Source organism: Protopterus annectens, chromosome 15.part0 (genome assembly GCF_019279795.1).
Source record: "Protopterus annectens isolate FY-2018-M chromosome 15.part0, PAN1.0, whole genome shotgun sequence".
In the NCBI taxonomy this organism is placed as follows: Eukaryota; Metazoa; Chordata; order Ceratodontiformes; family Protopteridae; genus Protopterus; species Protopterus annectens.
This window is the reverse complement of record NC_056749.1, coordinates 269,121,152-269,141,054: the sequence shown is the minus strand read 5'-3', so window position 1 is coordinate 269,141,054 and position 19,903 is coordinate 269,121,152. Positions and strand designations below refer to the sequence as shown.

At 39.8% G+C, this 19,903-nt stretch overlaps 1 protein-coding gene across 1 annotated transcript in view; it reads right to left on the bottom strand.

Moving 5' to 3' along the window:
• Positions 1-10,820: 10,820 nt before the first annotated feature.
• LOC122789629 (centrin-1) overlaps positions 10,821-19,903 on the bottom strand; it is a 90,212-nt gene continuing 81,129 nt past the window's right edge. Inside the window, exon 5 of the mRNA XM_044057027.1 lies at positions 10,821-11,616. Within this exon, the coding sequence (XP_043912962.1) occupies positions 11,527-11,616 (90 nt within the window). The 3' untranslated portion in view covers positions 10,821-11,526. The remainder of the gene's footprint in view (positions 11,617-19,903) is intronic.

Here is a 19,903-nt window from a genome sequence, read left to right as displayed (position 1 = left end):
AGAATAACCTTCTTTATAAAGAAGCAGTGTATATATTAAAGTTTGATACTTTGTTTCCAAAGGGTATGAATGTTGATTTTAATTGGCATGTATTACTTTAAATATTTAAGTGTTTGATGGTATTACTTGATGACTTTATTGTTTACTTGCCTATTTAGCAGTGTATATAAACCAAGTGTGTGATGACTTTATTGTTTACTTGCCTATTTAGCAGTGTATATAAACCAAGTGTGTGATGTGAAGTAACTGTGTACTCCAAGAAGGCAGTGTATGCGGAGACGTCGGAGAGGAATACATTTTATTCATTGGGTTCCTGGTCTTTGTTCTTTGTTGTATTTGCTGAATTCACAACTCTGTCATAGTCTAGTCTAGTGCTTATAAGAAACAACAACTTATACTGTCTTTCTTATCAAAGCACTACAATGTAACCTGGAAGTGACCACACCCCATATGGCTGTCCAAAGAATACAGCTAAAGAACAGACATTGATTCTGCATCAACTAGCAAGAACCTCGGTCGTTCTCTTCTTCTGACTTGTTTTAGTTATGGTCATCAACAATATCCCATATCAATGAAGTCAAGTAATTCAGCCTTTCTATCTTCAATAACCCTTGAGCTTCAATGTACAGGTCACACAAGGATATCGGTCAACAATCATGATGAGCTTAACTACGCACGTGATACATGATGGTCATACAGTATATGACTAACATTTCATGAAAAGACTGCCAAGTAAAGAAATACACAAACTCATGAGTGACTTACAGGCTGGAAGAAGAATGCTACACCTGATTATATACTACACTGGCAGTTAAAGGTCCAAATCCCAGCTAATTCCAAGTGTTGAAAAGCAAGAGCGGTTTACTGTTTCCAGTAGTCAAATTAAATAATGGATGGCAATTTCTATAGCAGATCTAGTACCAAAAAGCTTGCAACAAATGGTGTTTGCACACATTCTCTTGGAAACTGGCACAACACACAGACATGGATATAATTAGTGTTCTCATGAGTTACTGCTGCTGTTAAGTATAAATGTCCACAGAGGAGCACTTGATTGGGTTGATGGTCTTCATGCCAAAGCAAAACTATTCTGCAAGCACCCAAGACCAGGTAAGGGATGTGACCATGCATCCCTTCAGCAGGTTTCGGAGTCTTTTCAGCACAGAACACAGTATGCCGCAGCTCTACTGTCTCATGTCAGAATGACCATGCTTCAGCTAACTGTAAATGTACAAATGGCTTTGTATTACAGCATGAGATTCTGAGTACCCACAGATTATGATCATGCATCACAGCTGGAAGGAAAAGAATGTGGACAGCACTAGATTTATCATGGCATGAAGACCTAGGAGAAGCAACAAGAAACAGTCTGTTGGGTACAGCTCAAATTTTCATGCCTAAAAATATCCTGCTTAATAGTTTTCTGTGGTACTTAAACTACGGATGATAAAAACGGGCTATAGCCTGTTAAATTCCAGTGGCATGGGACATAACATTTGCACTTGATATTACTGTAAATAAAATCATCAACGGCAAAAATCAGATTTTCAGCACTGTTTTCTATTTGGCCAACATCCTTCAGATCTGAAGAAAGCAAGCTTAATAGCACAAATAGTTATCTGATCCTAAACCATCATACCTGTTCTGATAATAGACGGATGTTCTATAACATTTAACTAGAGAAAGCATGGCTACGTATCCTCCCTTAAATTCATGAAGCCAATTCTGAATGTTCTTTATAACCTAAAACAATTTCTAACACAAGACAACTATCAATTATCCAGCAAAGATCCCTAGTTATTAACTCAGTTTTATAAACTGAGGACCATCTATACAACTGAAAAATGTAACATTAAAGTCAACCCCACACAATTCAGACATTTACTAACATTCTTAAAGATTAGATGCAGCAATAACAGCAAAATATTAAGATTCCCAGTACCTCAGAAGACACAAGCTTTTTAGCGACAATGTCAATTTAAATGAAATCTCATATTTTATCTCTGTAAGGTGCAACACAAAGGTAAAGTGTGCCTTAATTAAAAGACTGCAGCAGCAGATCTTGTTTTTAAATTGATACGTGAATGGGCGGACCTTCGTTGAAGGTTGTGCGTCAGGGCCGGCAACTTGGCATGCAAAAATCTACTGCCAATCATTAGCGGACCGGAGTTCCGCTGTGGCAACCCCTAACCGGGGAAAAGCCGAAGGACACAACAACAACTCTAAACAGCATTGATATTCTTAGACTTCAGGATGTAGATACTAACACTGTAACCTGAAATGATCTCATGGGATGAGCATACTGATATGATTTTTTTTTTTGTCTAAACTTTCCCTTTACAACAATGGACCCACTGCTGCAAATAATGATGATATACTGATCAATGTTCTCCTTCAACAGGTGCCCTTACATTTCATGGAGTTTAAACTCCCTGAAACTTCAGACAGGTAACACACCACTGGAGCTTAAGCTTGACAAAATGTGTACATACAAAGTATTTTTTACACTCTCCTTGCTTACATAAGAGATGTCTCCACAACCCCCCAAAAGACAGACCACACAAACTGAATTAATGCCAGTGCACAAACAGCAGTTGTACTAGCAGTTAATCCGTATGGGGAACAGAGATATGAGAGTTCAACGGGGAATTTAACTTGACTACCAGAATCATCCACTACACATGTGACCAAGGTAGAGAAGCTCCTTCAAGATATTCTTTTGATTCATTTATAATAGCAACCTCTCGGGATATTGTAACAGCAATTTTCCAGAAAGTGCCACAGGTTTGTGCTCTTCGTTATTTTCTTTTTCATTTACATAAACATAATGAGACTCTTTTAGACACAAAATTCTTCAATTACACTGCTTTCTGTGAGGGTTAAGAAATATGTTACCTGTAGGCACCCCCCCCCCACTCCATTCACTCCCTTTATCAGATACTGGTGTCAAGTGTCCTGAAATTATACTGTTGGGTGTTTGTTTCAGCTGTGACCAGCAAAAACTACACAATAAAAGAGGTGCAATGCCCGAGACTCAACTTGCTTAGGAGGAGGAGGGATGGAAGGAAGGCTTACAAATATTTTGCTGTACGAGCTATTTCTGGGCCAAAAAAAAAAGTAAAAAGGTGGGGGAGTATTCATATTCATCAAGGATACCCACACCTCCAGGTTAGTGACACAGCACAATGCTTCAGAGATCATCCACGTGCAACTAACAATGGGCAAAACTGCTATTTAAATTATAGCTTGCTACAGATCACCCACCATGTCCCAGGACCCCCCCTCCGCATTCCTAGAAACACTGGGAAACATAAAGGTCCTACCAAACACCCTGATATTGGGTGATTTCAATTACCCAAACATTAACTGGGAGAACTACTAGTACAAACTCCCCTGCCCAACATTTCCCAGAATTTATAAACTCAAATGCCCTGGATCAACTGGTCAACACCCCCACCAGAGGTGACAATATATTGGACCTGGTCATCACCAGTATGGGCGACCGGTGTTCCACACTGGAGGTCAATCCCTTGCTGGTAAGATCTGACCATAAACTAATCACTCTGGATATCCACATTCCGCCACCATCCCTGGTCAAAGAAACCACCGTGAAAAACTTTTTAAAAGCAAACTTCATGTTACTTAAGACCGAGGTGGGAAGTTTCAAAGCCCCCATGCTAAAGGATAACGCTGTCCAAGCTACAAAATCCTTTACTAATGCACTCTACGGGCACCGACAAGAATGCATGGATTATGCTATCCCAAACAAAACCAAGACTCACTCCCCCAAGAAAAGGAAACCAGTCTGGTGGACCCCTGCCATAAACAAGCTATACGATTGAAGGAGGAAACTAGTACATAAAAAAGAGTAAAATCCCAAGAAGGGAAGACATCCCTGATCAGTATCAGCAAGAAACTACGTTCCCTCATAAAATCATCCAAGGCTAGCTTCGAAAGAAAAATTGCCATGGACTCCAAAGCTAACCACAAGTTATTCTTTAGCTATGTCAAGAATCTAAGTGGCAATTCTCAGATCTGTTCGGAGTTAGTGCAGAATGGCACAAAATACACTGAACCGACCGATATAGCCAACATCCTGGCAGACCGGTTCAGTGCAAACTTACCCCCCCTCACCCCTAAAAGGGCCCATAACTATACCAGAAGAATGTAGTGCCCCTGAAATCACAGACACTCGGGTTAAAACAGCCCTCTCCAAAGCCAAAAACACAGCATCAATGGAACTGAACGGTTTCCCAGGCTGCATCCTACATGAGCTCAAAGATGAACTAACCCCCTCACCTAGACACACTGTTTAAACTCAGCCTCTCCACAGGCTATGTGCCCACAGAGTGGCGCACAGCAATGGTTATTCCACTCCACAAAGGTGGAGCAACAACGGACCCTGGGAACTATCGCCCTATAAGCCTGACTAGCTTGGTCTACAAAGCTATAGAGCACATCATCATGGATCTCATTAACAGAGACATTGGGAACCTCCAAACACTGGACCCCACCCAGTTCAACTTTAAGGGCAGATCATGCCTCCTAAACCTGGTGGACTTCTTTGAGACAGTTACCAAGGCTATAGACGAGGGAAAGGTGGTCCACACAGCCTACCTAGAACTCGCAAAGGCCTTCAACACCATTCCCCACTCAGGTATTATAGACGAGCTCACCAGCCTGAACATAAACCCCTACATCATGAGATGAGTTGCCAACTGGCTCACGGACAGAACCCACATGGTAAGAGCTGCGGGAGCTAGGTCTGACTCTAAACCAGTTACAAGTGGCATTCCCCAGGGCTCAGTCCTAGGACCCCTCCTGTTCGGCATATACTTCTCAGAGGTACAGGCACTTCTCAGAGGTCAAAATCACACAGTAGAAAGAACGAAAACCAGGAAAAAAAAGGTATTATTGTCTCTGCCGGTGGTGTGGATACCTTTTTTTTCCTGGTTTTCGTTCTTTCTACTGTGTGATTTTGGCTTCTCAACGTATCGGCACCATGACCGCTGCAGCAGAGGCGTTCAACCCGGCGGCAACATCACGTTTACTCAAGGATACAGACATCAAACTTCCGGTTTCCCGTGCAGAGTTTAACCAGGTTCTGAACATGTTATCCGAGTTAAAAGGATTACTTAAAACACATCAAGAATCTTTGCTTTTAACCAAAAGCATTGAACCTGGCACTAGCACTCCAACACAGAAACCGGCATCTTCAGATTCAAACGGGCAAAATGCTTTAACGTCTGTACACAACGGAGTCAACATTTCTGAAGAGAACGTTGCAGCCTTCAACACCCAAAGGGACAATGTAACACGCAAAAAGGTTTCCCGGGATAAACCTAAGGATTTTAATTTTTAGAATTGGGCGAATCAACAGTTTATTTTTCATAAAGGTACTTTTAATTCAACTAACTCTATCGCTATAGAATCGGAGTTTGATGAAAAGTAAATTGTATACATTAAGAAGTAATTAAATGGAAATAGATTACTTAAAAGAGTGCGTTACAGTTAAACGCATCCCCAAAGGGTTGCGATTTTATAAATTTCCTAATCATGTTAAGTATGGAACACCATACTACAAGCAATTGTGTGACATTTTTGATAGAGCAGGGATAGTTGTTTTACAATTAATGATAACTGAGTATGAAAGTAAAGCAAAAAATTTAACAGATTAATTAAATACATTAAATCAAACTGTTACCTCTGATAATGGATTTTCTATGGTCAGACATGAATACGACCAAGTATTTCATGATGTTGATCAATTTTGTGGTAAAATTATGAACAGGAAAATCAGAAAATTAGAAAGGGATTTGCATGAATACAGGGAAGGACTGGCATACCCTTGTTACAACAGAGCTAAAGGTGGTGTAAGGCCAGAGAGTATAGTTGATAATGGGGGTGATGAAGTTTTTCAGAACAACTTTAATGAACCCCCCACCCCGTAGAAGTGAACGATTGGCCGAAAAGGGTAAAAGACAGTACCACCAGGATTTTCCCCAACTCCCCGGGAGATCCGGGGCATGGGGACAAAAACAACAAAGGCCGGGGTGGGGCTGGAACAACAAACAACACTAAATCCTGACCCACCCCCAGCTACTAATCCTTCATATGCAAATCTCAATAACAGTGTAGAAAGCACAATGGCAACTCAAAATAATGACATTAAGGTTACGAAGGAAGGTAACTGCATGTTATACAGAAAACAAGACTTTACCATTTATAATTACACTGCAATGGTGATGAATGAGCTAGCATTCAGTATTTTTAGCAAGGGTCTCCACTTTGTACCAAACAAGAGAGAGTGGAATTAGCCACCCTACTAGTTGATCTCAAACTGTTCACGAGGGGGCTTAACTTAAAACATTTTTTTAAAGGCACTTCTGTTAACAGTACAGGACCCACCAGGAAAAGCACTTTTAACCCACCCATGCACCCAGTAGTCAAAATTTATGAGGAGCTAATTGAGCAAGATTTACGGAACATGCATCATAAAGCAAGAGAACCTGTGCACACTAACATGGGCCCACATGAATTTAATTATATCGAAAGGCTACTACAAGAGCACATCAGGATTATGAAACCTGACAAGGGTGGGGGTGTGGTTTTAATGTACGACTCAAATTACGAAGCACACATGCACCACTTACTGCACGACGAGGATCAATACTGTTTAATTTCCCGTAATGAACACAACATTGCTTTGGCGAAAATTAAATATTCCCTTTCTAACTATCTTCTGCAAGGATGCATAAATGAAAAACTGTACAACTATCTTTTAGTCAACAAACCCATCACCCCAGTAATTTTTGGAATTCCAAAAATTCATAAAGGTATTGACCCCTTAACCTTCAGGCCCATTGTATCTAGTGCAGGGGGTGTAACAGAACCAATTGCCAAATTCATTGATTACATCACCAAACAGTACATCTCAACTTTAACCCATGTATGTAAAGACTCGTGGGAATTTCTTAAGACCTTCCCCACTGAAAGGTGCCCCCCAGCAGCACTCATGGTTACCATTGATATTAAGGATTTATTCCCCAGCATTCCCCACAACGTTTGTTTGGATTGGTTTGGGGATTTTTTTAATACTGAAACCAACTTGGGGAACAACCTCTCAAACCTTATAGCAGAACTAATGGGGATGGTACTTGAAAACAACTACATATTTTTTAATGGCGAACTTTTTAAGCAACTCAAAGGAGTAGCCATGGGTGCCTCCTGTGCAACTATTTACGCAAACGTAGTTCTGCATAGATGGGAGCAGGCACACATTTTTGCCACAGCTTGGGCACAACACCTTATTCACTATTGCAGATACCTGGATGATATATGCATAATTTGGGGAGGCACGGAAAATGAATTAACAGCTTCCCTACACTATATAAACACAACCACTGAATTTTTGATGTTTACTCACAAGATTAGCAAAGACGAACTCCATTATCTGGATGTCACAATTTACAAGGATCCCCAAAGATCAGGATTTCACTCAAAGGTACACAGAAAACCCACCTTCCCAAACTCCTTACTACACTTTGATAGTTTACACCCCTTCTATCAAAAGAAAGGGATAGTAAAGGGGCAATTAATAAGAGCCTCTAGAATGTGCAGTAATTCGGACGATTTCCAGCATGAAATAAACAACTTACACAGCATGTTTCTTGAAAAGGGATATCCTGAAAACCTACTCAGGACTCTCACGAACGAGGTGGTGAACAAAAGGGACTCTCTATAAGCCCCACTGTTAGGTGGTTCTTCAGTCACGATTCACAAATCTCAAACAATAAAAACTAAAATCGATGACAACAGTAATGGTTTTACATACACTTTCTCGGACAATTCCTCACAAATAGAAAATACAATTTTAAAATATTGGTCTATTTTGACAACTAATGAAGAGCTTAAAAACACCATCCCCTGCAAACCTAAATTTGTGAGGAAAAGAGGTCAGAATCTTAAACAGATATTCGAGAGACCTCATACACAGAAAAACAGACAACATTCTCACAAGGGTACCTATAAGTGTGGGGCTTGCAAACAGTGTGGTTTAATACTCAATGATTCACACATCTTTTTAAAAGCTCGCCACACCAACATTCGATCATCAGGGCATTTTTCATGTGGCACTAAGGGAGTGATTTACATAGGGGTTTGTGTCACTTGTGGCAGTTTTTATATAGGGAAAACAGAAAGAGAATTTAGAAGAAGACTATATGAACACACCTATGAAATAGAAAAAAAAGAAAGAAAGCAATGCCTTCTTCAAACATTCCCTTGATTGTCCCAACTATAAATTAACATTTTTGATTCTTGAGCAGGTGACTCCCAACACTAGAGGGGGTGATTGGGAGTCCACACTGGAATATAGAGAACTGATATGGCAGCTCAAACTTGATGCAGCTAAATTTCCAGGCCTTAATGGTACCTTGAGCATTGGTTCTGTCTTAAGACTTAGAAGGGCCAGACTCTAGTAGAATACATGACAGTTTGTACTACGCTCCCACACTTTCCACTTGACCTTATTAATTAGGGGGGTTGTTTTTCTCTCTTTTCTCTGATTTCAACTTATTTATGATTTTTTTATGACTTTTATCAATTAAAAAAATTTTTTTTTCAATTTACTTTGTCACACACGACCATATAAATATTACGAATTAAATTGGAAGTAACAGTTAGCTTATAAATCAAATTATAAAACTACAAAACTATTTAAACTTGGCACTGTTGCCTCTCACATTTCTCATCATTATGTTCACAAATATTGATTTGCATGGATATTATGCACTTCGCACTTTATGATGTATCAAAAATCAATGAGCAAATTATAAACCGTGCTAATACACGGAGAATCACAAATTTACAATATTTCATACCAGTCCCAAATGCACGGTTTGTTGCAATCAACAATTTGTGTTTATAAGGTTTTTTAAATGTTTTTTAACTAATGTGTATAAAAAATTTTTAAACTAACAGGTTTTAATGATTGACATGTGACCAATTAATAATTGTATTTAAGCATTGGCTTAAGATTTTTCATGGTTTTGACTTGAAAAAGCCCGGAAGGATCCGGGTGAAAGCGCTTGTCTTTGAACTTTTGCACATTTGTCTCGCTACTTGGAATAAAGAAAATTGTGAACTGCCATTTGAATTATTGTCTCTGCCGGTGGTGTGGATACCTTTTTTTTTCCCACTTCTCAGAGGTACAGGCAAGCACAGGAGGACTACGGCTGACCAAGTTTGCAGACGACTGCAAACTAGGGGCTATAACTGACTCTCCGGCTGACACAGACATCCTCCAAAAGGGTCTCACTGAGACAGATACCTGGTATCAAAACCATGGCCTCAAGCTAAATGCCAAAAAGTGCACAGTCATCCCCTTTAGAAAAAACAAAGTACCCACAAACTACCACATAGGTGGTAGCCCCCTAAATACGAAGACGTAATAAGGGATCTGGGGACTCAAGTAGATAGTAACCTCTCCTTTGATAATCACATTGCCAAAGTGGTTAGAAAATCCTTCTATGTGGCCCACCTAATCACAAAACGGTTTGCATCCAGATCGAAAGAGGTCATTGGGCCCCTCTACCCATCACTCATCAGACCCATCATAGAGTACAATGCCCCATTTGGGATGTACCTTACAAGACACCTGCAACAACTGGAAAGACCACAGAAGTACCACACCAAGAGGATCAGTGGCCTCAAGCAGATGCCCTATGCAGCTCGACTGAAGAAACTCCAGCTGTACTCGGTTGCATACCGCCTACTCAGAGGTGATCTCTGCCTGACATACAAGGCTATGGTCAACCCAGAATTGATGAACATGCTCCACCTAAAGAAAACCATATCCCCTTGAGCCACATGCTCCAGGGATCTAAACCTCACCACAATAAATATGACGTGTTGGAGGGATAGATTCCTGTCCCAGAGACTTCCCATGCTCTGGAACAAGATTCCAATCTACATTAGGCAGAGCTCCTTGCTAACCCTCTTCAAGAGAAACCTTGACGAGTGGATGGGAAACAGAAAGTTTACGCCAGGGATCACTTCAATGGCTCTGCTGGACAGAGGCACAGGGAACTAATCTAAGGGGTCAGCGAAAGCTAACACATTCCGGCTTATAAATGCCTTCAGGCAGATAGCCTAGTACCTACCTATGAACCTATATTATATGTAAGAGACAAGGAGACAAACTTCTAAAGAAGATGCGAAATTTCAGGCAAACCCAGTATCACCATTACTGGGGACACAGAACAAATCAAGAAACGTCATGCTCATAAGGGGTTTTCTATGGATCACCTCAAATGAAAGAAAATGCATGCTGGGGATAGGAATTGTTACAATAGCATGCAACTTCTAACTGACTTAAGGAGACAAAATTATGCAATTAGTGCTACCAAACCTTTACAATGACTTCTTACAGAGGCTATAATGCATGCCACTAAGGAATCTTTCTCTTTCAAGTAATGAAGTTACAGTGAAGTGCAAATTGTTGTCACACAAAGAACTATTACTGCATGTCTCAATACACAGCACTGGATAGATTATTCTAGATTTAAAACTTCGGAAACTGAGATGTAGAGAAAGCATAATCTGAAGCTGTAGGTATAGCAGCACACATCTCAAAGACTTGAAATGCTGAGAGGTCTAATGGTTAAAGGAGAAAGATCAATGTTACGACCACTTCCCCGCTAGACAATATTTACCTGTTAAATAAAGTTAATTTCCACGACTCAGACATTACTAACTGGCCACACAGCAATACTCACTAATGTCCAGAACAAAGAATGGTAAAAGGATGAAGCTCAAAATCAAATCTGCAAATTTTTATTTGGAATGGAAGCAGACAAGAGAGGAGCAAAAAGTTTTGTTTTACATGACAATCAGAACTGTTGGAGAAGGAATGGATACTTCTAAATCAAAATAAAAAAGAGGAAGGGGCATACTCCTCCCATCATAGGAAGTTATTTAAGAAAAGGAAATAAAGTAGAGGCAATAATACAGAGATATAACAAGACACAAAGCAGGAAAATGAGTAATAGAAAGTTAAATAAATAGGTTACTGGCCTTCCTCTGTCAGTAGTCTTTTTTTGTAATATATTTTATTATGCATTTGGTCCCTTAAGTAAAGTAATAATAATACTTTAATAAACTGGAATTCAAGTAATATGAATGAAGGTTGTCACAGAATACACATGAGACCTGGGCTATGTCAGAGTTCAATAAACATCAGTGTTGACCTGATGGCATTAACTCATTACTTTGTGAAGCAGGTCATGTGATATTTCTCACATGCATACTGAGAAATAAGTACACAGAGGGCAGTTATGTAGACTGGGATGCTGCAAATTTACCCAATAAGCATCTTTTCTAAAACACATTTCTGAAAATATTTAACATCTGCTTACAAAACATACAGAAATATTACTTGTGAAAAAGAAACATTTAAAATGTTCAATTCCCCCAATCCACATTATATTAGAAAAATGTCAAGAGAAGGATGCAGTCTGAACAGTTTCAGTACAGGCTGGTTTTCTTCATAATACGGAGGAACTCCTCTTCATTAACCTCTCCATCTCCATCTCGATCAGCTTCATCAATCATTTCCTGTAGAAAGAGAGATTCATCAGAAGTAAGAAAAATGCATTTTTACTGCATGCCTAGTAAACAGCAGCTATATATACTCACCATATCCAGTTAATTTGGGAGAAGATCCCCTGCTATGGGTTGTGGTTGGGATTCCCTTTTTTGAGGTCCCACTCTTGCACAAAGTTGTTGCTTTCTTCAGCTCCAATGTTCTAGGAGCATGCCCCTCCAGTCTGCGCATCAGGATGTCATGTGCAGAACTTGGAGGGCACAACCAAACCATTTGCTCTTCATTCTGACCTCTTGACCTCTACATCTAAGTAGACATACTCAGTAAGTCAGAAACAAGATGCAATTACATACTTTTTTGACTTAAAAGAAAATCCTTCTGTAAAAGATGAATGAAGTACCCAATCCAGACATGGAGATGGGGCGTGTGGGGTAATAAATTAGTCCACTACATACTCCTGAACAGCAACTGGTTAACTCTTCAAAAATGGTCAAAGCTTCAACCTGATGAAAAAAAGTGGAAGAAAGTTTTTTGCAGGGGGAACTTTTCCCTTTATCCATGAGACTCCACCCCAATTTACTTAAGTATGCCAACCCCACACCTGTACAACTACTGATAAAAGAAAAAAGCCTACACACATCCCCGCTGCTGCCAGACCATGTCCATAATGGACACACTCCCAAAACAGTAAACAGAATTAGCCATGCCTTAGGCACAGTAGCCTCTGGTAGCACTAGCCTAAAAAAATGACTGACCAATGGTATCAGAAGTGCAAGACCTTACGTGAGTTCTGAAACTTCACAAAATAAAGTGTGATACATCCATCCACAACCCCTTTTTCTCATTTTGCACATGGGGTCAGGGTGTCACTTCAACAGTGACAATTATTTAGAGCCAATGTTTACACTGCCGGGTGGCTAGCTCACCGCAGTAGTTCATCCATAATACACACTCGCACCTATGGACAATTTAGTGTCCAATCCATCTACTGCATGTCTTTGGAATGTGGGAGAAACCAGAGCACCCGGAGAAAACTCATGACCACAGGGAGGACATGCAGACTCTGCACAGAAGGCACCCCACCTGAGAATCGATCTAGGGAACCTCTTGCTGTGAGGCAGCAATGTTATCCATTGCCCACAAAATAAATGATTATTATTACAAAATAAAGTGCGATATGAAAAGAAACGCATCTAATGTTGACAATTACTGCAATACCATTAAAATAAAGCCTCCTTTTTCAGCATGCACTCCTCATAGCTAAACTAAGCTACTTGTTGTATATTAACTTTGAGACTGCTCCACTTCAGAATAGAGGAAATCTTAAGTGTCACAAACCTCAGATTCAGTATCTATTCTCCACACTCACACTAAAGACTCACTATTCCACTGTCCATGGAATGCCTAAATGCCTGAAAAATAATGGAGTTAACAATCCACTTGGGTAACATTTGCTTAATCACAACCAGACCCTCCACATCCATGACAAAGTAGATTAACAACCACTCAGTCTTCTTGTACTCATGAACATGTTCAAGGCAGAATGTCTGCTAAAGGACTATCTGCATCAGGAGTATCAACATCCCTCATCTCTCCTCTGGTTTAGCTTTACAAAAGGAAAACAGAAGGTGAACTGACTAATTAAGGGATATGTCAGTAAATTGCTTTTAGCAAGAAATCATGGTCAGTCCGAAGGGAAATCCAATTTTTTGAAATTCCAAAGTTCCCTATACAAAATGCCTGCAACTCCCACAGCACACGGGTAAAAATAAAAGCTACTTAAGACAAACTCTTCAAGAGATCAACATCAAATCTGGAAAACCAAAACATTTAAAATGGGCATACTTGTCAGTCAGGAACTTCAAGTCCAACAATGGATAATATTATTTTAAAAGGGAAGGTGCAATTGCAGAACCCTTGTCCACAGTTCTACTATCTACAAGGCTGTGATGTGTGGCAGTGGTTCAGACACACAGCTTATCCATGTCATATTGAAGACCCAAGTCCAATAGTTGCCTGAGGTGATTCTGCTGTGCAAGACCAAATTGATATTTAATAAAGTGTAACTGACCCAATACAACGCACTGAATAATATGGACCTTAAAACAGATAATCCGAGCATTTCAGCATTTATAGTCCTCCTGACCCAGGGCTGCCCACCCACTTCCACAGCTGAAACCAAAGGCCAAACCACTTCACAGATGCATGTAAAACCTCTCTTCTGTGTGATGATGCTTGCCTTTCCCTGAGGTGTTGTGATCTTGGGTCAGAATACATAAGTTGGGAGTGTGGACATACAACCTCCACCTTGCCATGAGATGGTGCAGAAAAGCTTTCCTTTCTGAACAAACAGAAACAACATAACTTCTTAGATTAACAGAATACTAGGATGTTAGTAGTACACTGAGCATATAACTTCTGTGCAGCATTTTAATATATGAAAGTGTGCATATGTGTGAATATACTAACCATGACAATAAGCCAGCAGTGGGATAAACCCTGATTACAGCACAGATGACCTGGATTCAATTAGCAGTCCAGGTGTCTGAGGCACTGGAAGAGGACTATGGGTATGCATTGCTGTTGATTTTCCTGGCTGAGGATGGGGAAATAGCTGTGTAATTCTGCCTGAGAGGGGTGTGGTGCAGCTTGCCAACTTCATTTCTTTGCAGGAGAGTGGAATGGTTTGGCATAACAGGAGAAACAATTAGAAAAATACTCCATGGCAGCAGTATGACATGGACCCAGAACATCTCGATCTCCTGAAAGTCATGACCCTTAACCCAAGTTAGTCTAGGGCAAGCTAGGAGTCATAGGTGGTTCCAGAGATTGAAGAGAGACACTGGTGTCCACTGCTGGTCAGCAGCAGGGGATTTAAAAATAGCTGCAAAAAAAAAAAAAAAGTAGATGTTCAGGTAGTATGAATGCTGCAGTAGTATCTATGACGTAGGATATCAGTCACAGGTGGACATCTGTCCAGCCAGTACTACTCCCAAACTACTATGGATGTCTTGGCATGGGCTGGCTATTCACCAATGCAGGCACACAATATGCATCCCAGATAAAAAAAGAGAAGTCAGCCAATGACATCTTTGGTTATTCTATGTGGTTAAAGGTATAGGGATATGCTCTGTGAAAGAAAGATCTCACTCGTTTTGTTCTCTATTAGCTCAATAAAATTGATTATTGCCTCCGTTGTCTTTTCTAATCTCTAGCAGATTCTCAACTGCAGCCTCTAAACAACTCGGAATGTGGCACTGCCAGAGTAGCAGTGGTGGGTGATTACATCCTCTTTTTCCTTCTCCAACTCAGCTACTAACCTGTCTCCCGATAATCAGGAAAAGGAAAAGGGGGACTATAACGACTTAGGAACAATACTGGGCAAGTGATCATAGTGACCATAAGCGGCCTAGTCATGTACAAAGTTCTTTGCCACCATTTATGAGCACTTGATAGTATCCCCCTCCCAAACAAGCAGGGCTGTACATGATAACCCTGGTGTAAATTTGTATTTACTCATCCAGTCATCAAGACTAGCCTTACAGGCAGACAAAGCAGTACTTTGCTTGACCTGCAGTGGCAACTTTTTCCACAAGTGGAAATATAATGACTAAGGAATCTGTCCCCCAGATGAGTCTTGTTCATTTGTTGGTACACATTAAGTTCCCTAGTAGAGGTGTTTGTAGAGAGACAAAGGAAGACAGGTGGGAGACAGTACTGCAACCGTGATCCAACTTGAACATCTACTGTCACGGTGTGTGTACATTCATTACTCCACTATGTTCTTTGTATGGATCTCTGCTGCAGTCATGTTCATAAAATATGGGAAGGTTAACAAAGTAATGTTAGTCCTGCAAGGTAGAAAGGCAATGAGACCAGTCCCCTTCCCTCAGAGAAATCCTTGCAGGATGGCAATGCCAAATCCAGCCTTATTGCTCAATTCTACATCCGGTTTATACTGCTTAGAAAAAGTGTGAATGGAGGACCAAGTAGCCACCTTCCAAATGCTCTGAGCAGTAACATTCCATAAAAAAAAAAAAGATTGCTTAAACAGCAGCTACTCTACAAGAATGTGCCTTGACTTGTCCTTGCAAAAAGGGTTTGCCACATTCTTCATGTTGTTGTTGTCTTTCGGCTTTTCCCGATTAGGGGTCGCCACAGCGGAACTCCGGTTCGCTAATGATTGGCAGTAGATCGAGATGAATGCCGAGGTGCCAGCTCGACGTTCAACCTTCAACGAAGGCATGCTCATTTATGCATGTCTTTCGAACGCCCACCCAACCGTGGGGAGGACATGCAGACTCCACACAGAAGGCACTCCCTGCACACCAGCTGAGAATTGAACGGGAGAACCTCTTGCTGTGAGGCAACAACGCTACTGCTGCACCACCGCGGATGTCCAATAATAGTGCAAAATGCATTTCACCAACCACATGAAAAGACTTTGCTTAGTGTCTGTTCTGCTGTTTCCCTATGACAAAAGACTCAACTGCACTGCCAATCCCTGGTTCTGTTCATATAATATGAGAGATGCCTGTGGACATCCATCAAATGCAAAAGTCACTCCACTTTATTTTCTGGCTTAGGAATTAAAACAAGTAGCTAAATGATTTGGCTAAAGGAAAACTGTTAATACTGCTTTCAGCATGAAGGAACACTTAATGAGGTTATGGAACAGCTGCAAAGAGAAGGATTCAGTGTAAATTGAATATTGACAGCACCACAACAGGATAGAGCAATGGATATCCAAATTAAGAGGAAACCAGTGGAACAGGAAGCAATTGGTCAGGTGCCATATAACAATTGGTCAGGTGCTCTGTTCAAGAGAAATCTTGACCGGTGGATGGGAGATCGTAGGTTTACCCCGGGAATCATCTCTGTGTCACTGCTGGACAGAGGCACAACAAACTAATGGGCACAGTATTTTTTAACATAAGGGGTGGCGTAAGCCACAAAAACTCTGGGCTAGGCTTATAAATGCCTTAGGGCAGATAGCCTAGTATAAACCTATGAACCTATAAGATATGTTGGAGCCTTCCACAGGAAACCAGTATAAATGTTCACTTGAAGCTATACAGCAAGGAAAGGAACAGGAAACTCTGAAGCAGTCAATGTTGAGGAGTGATAGGCCAGCGAGTTCCCATACGACAGAACAACAGATGACAGGATGAAACTGAAGAGAATGTGCCACAGGAAGATGTTATACAACTTTCTATAGAATGCCCACAGGAAGAATGCCCACAGGAAATGGAAAACAAGGGATGTGCCCTCAACATGGAAGAAAATGAGTTAAGAGAAGAGTTGCTTGATTTAATAGATAAAGGCAGATATATCAGATCAATGAGAGAAATAGACTGCAAAAGGTTAATAAAATCCCAAAAGTCAGAAGCTTGATAAAGCAAATGAACACAGTAATTAGGACTGTCTATACAGATCCATGCAATATAACAGAAGTAAACCGAATATATTACTGTGCTGCTAAATTAATAACTGATAAAGTTCTACCACCGGAACACAGGGTAGCGAGGGAAAAGAAGGAAAGCAAATAACATGTAAATATTGAATAGAGAAAACTATAAAGCAGCTAAGACAAGAAGCATCACTGTTAGAAGATTATAGAAGAGGGAACAGATCAATAAATATACTAAGAAAAATTGTTGTGATAAAAGCAATGCGCTTTATGAGAACAGACCAGTATCTATTATGTTCTATTGGAGATGACAAACTAAAAATTACAAAACAGGCAGAAAGACTTAGAAGATATAAAGATAAATATAAGGGAAAAGCACAAAATAAGCAATTTATTGAGGACTCAAAAAAGTTTTATACAGAATTGGGAAATAAGGTAAAAGGAATTGAAAGACCGCCAAAAAAAGAGGATGTAGATACATTTTGGAGAAGTATCTATGAAAATCCTGTGGAACATAACAAAGATGCTAAATGGATAGAAGAAGTTAAAGAAAGAATAAGAAGTTTAAAAGTACAGAATATAAAATGGGATGAAATAACAGCCCGAGAGATTGAAACAAAGTTGAGAAAAGCCTCTAACTGGAAAACCCCAGGCCCAGATGCAGTACCTAACTTTTGGCTTAAAGTATTAACTTTTTTGCACAAAGATTTAGCCCATGAGTAAGAACTATTTATATGCGCACCCTGAACATACACCACACTGGTTTACAACAAGAAAAACAATGCTCTTACTTAAATTATAGACCAATAACTTGTCTTCCAAAGACATACAAACTATACATGGGAACTGACACAGACTGAGTTTATAGTCATTTAGAAGAAAACTCAATTATGGCAGTAGAACAAAAGGGCAATAAAAGAAAGACATGTGGAACAAAGGATCATTTGTTGTTAAACAAAGTTATAGTGGAGAACTGTAGGAAGGGAAAGAATCTCCTGTATGGCATGGATTGACAACAAAACAGCATTTGATAGTATCCCACATTCATGGATAAAAGAGTGCTTAAAAATGTGTAAGATACACCCTACACTGATTGACTACATTACAGTAACCATGAAACAGTGGCAGACCACTTTGCAATTAAGCCATGATAAAGGTCAAATGATTATCCCAGGGATAAAAATTCAAAGGGGATATTCCAGGGTGACTCTTGTCACCTTTGCTATTCTGCCTTGCCATTAAACCATTAAGCTATTTACTTAACAGCTTAGATCATGGCTACAATTTGGCTCCTAGAAAATAACAGTCTAATGACTTATCTTCTCTTTGTCGATGATTTAAAACTGCATAGCTCATCAGATGAGGTACTGAAAGCACAGCTGCAGGTTGTCAAAACTTTTTCTGATGATATTGGAATGTCATTTGGTCTTGATAAATGTGCAAAAGCAACCTTTAAAAAAGGAAAACTGCAGCACCAGGAAAACATTGGTTTGGGATAAGAATGTGATATAAAATAAGTTGAGCAAGAGGGAGTGTATAAATACTTGGCACTTGAAGGATCAGCAATAAAACATGAACAAATGTGAACAAAGCTCAGTAAGGAGTACTTTAGAAGACTTAAATTAATCCTGAAAACAGCACTGACATCTAGGAACAAGATCCAAGCCATAAATCAATTTGTCTTATTGTCCTAACTTTTAGTTTTGGAGTGATTGAGTGGCCCCAAAAAGTGTTGGATAGATTGGATATTAAAACAAGAATGATGCTTCATGCTCACCAAATGATTTATAAAAATCAATGTATACCAAGATTATATATTCCCCATTCCGAAGGAGGGATGGGCTTCCTTGAAATTGATTACATGTATAGGATCTGCAATCGTGGGACTCCACACATATCTGCTGACCTCACAGGAGGAAACATGAGGAGAGTAAATCTAAGATGACATCTCTGCTTAATTTAACAGAAGCATATAGACGTCAAGCAGGAATGGAAATCAAACCAGAAGTAGATAATAACCAGGCAGCAACTGAATGTGCAAAAAAACAAAAGAAAGAATATAAGGTGAAGTACAAGATAAGGCAAGAAATGTGGAAAATGCATAAATATAGTTGCAAGTATAGAAAACTTCTGGAATAGCCTCGTGTTGATTAAGAACGAACGCAGGAATGGTTAAGGAGAGGTGAATTCACATCAAGAAATGAAAGGTTAATATTGGCAGCCCAAAGACAGTGTGCTACGTACACGCTGTTTTACAAGGTCCATAGAACATGTGGGAGATACTGACATACGTAGGTTTTGTAAAACCGAATTGGAAACAATCGCACACTTTGTTGCTGGTTGTGAAGCACTAATGGCAGAGGGACTGTATACTGAAATGCATAATAATGTGGTGAGACTGTTATACTGGAGATTATGCAAACATTATGGTACTGAAGTGGCTGAAAAACACTGGAAACATGAGCCACAAAGAATCACAGAAAATGATGAAGTTTATATCACATGGGATCACTCAATACCAACAGTTCAAAAGATAGATGCTAGAAAACCGGATATAGTGGTCCAAGAAAAGAAGGCAAAAATAGCATTGATCATTGAAATCACCACACCTAGTGACTATAGTGTCTTGTGCACAAAAGCACAAAATCATAAAATACCTTGATCTGCTGGCAGAAAAGAGAGCCATGTGGAAGAAAGATACCCAGACAGTTTCAACAGTAGTAGGAACAACTGGTCTTATAAAAAAGAATTTACAATCGTATTTAGATACGTTACAAATTCATGTAACACCATACGAATTGCAAAAGGAGTCATTACTGGGCACATTGCGGGTGCTGTGAAGAGCACTTTTGGCTAACAAAGAGTGAAACAATACTAATTTCATGAAA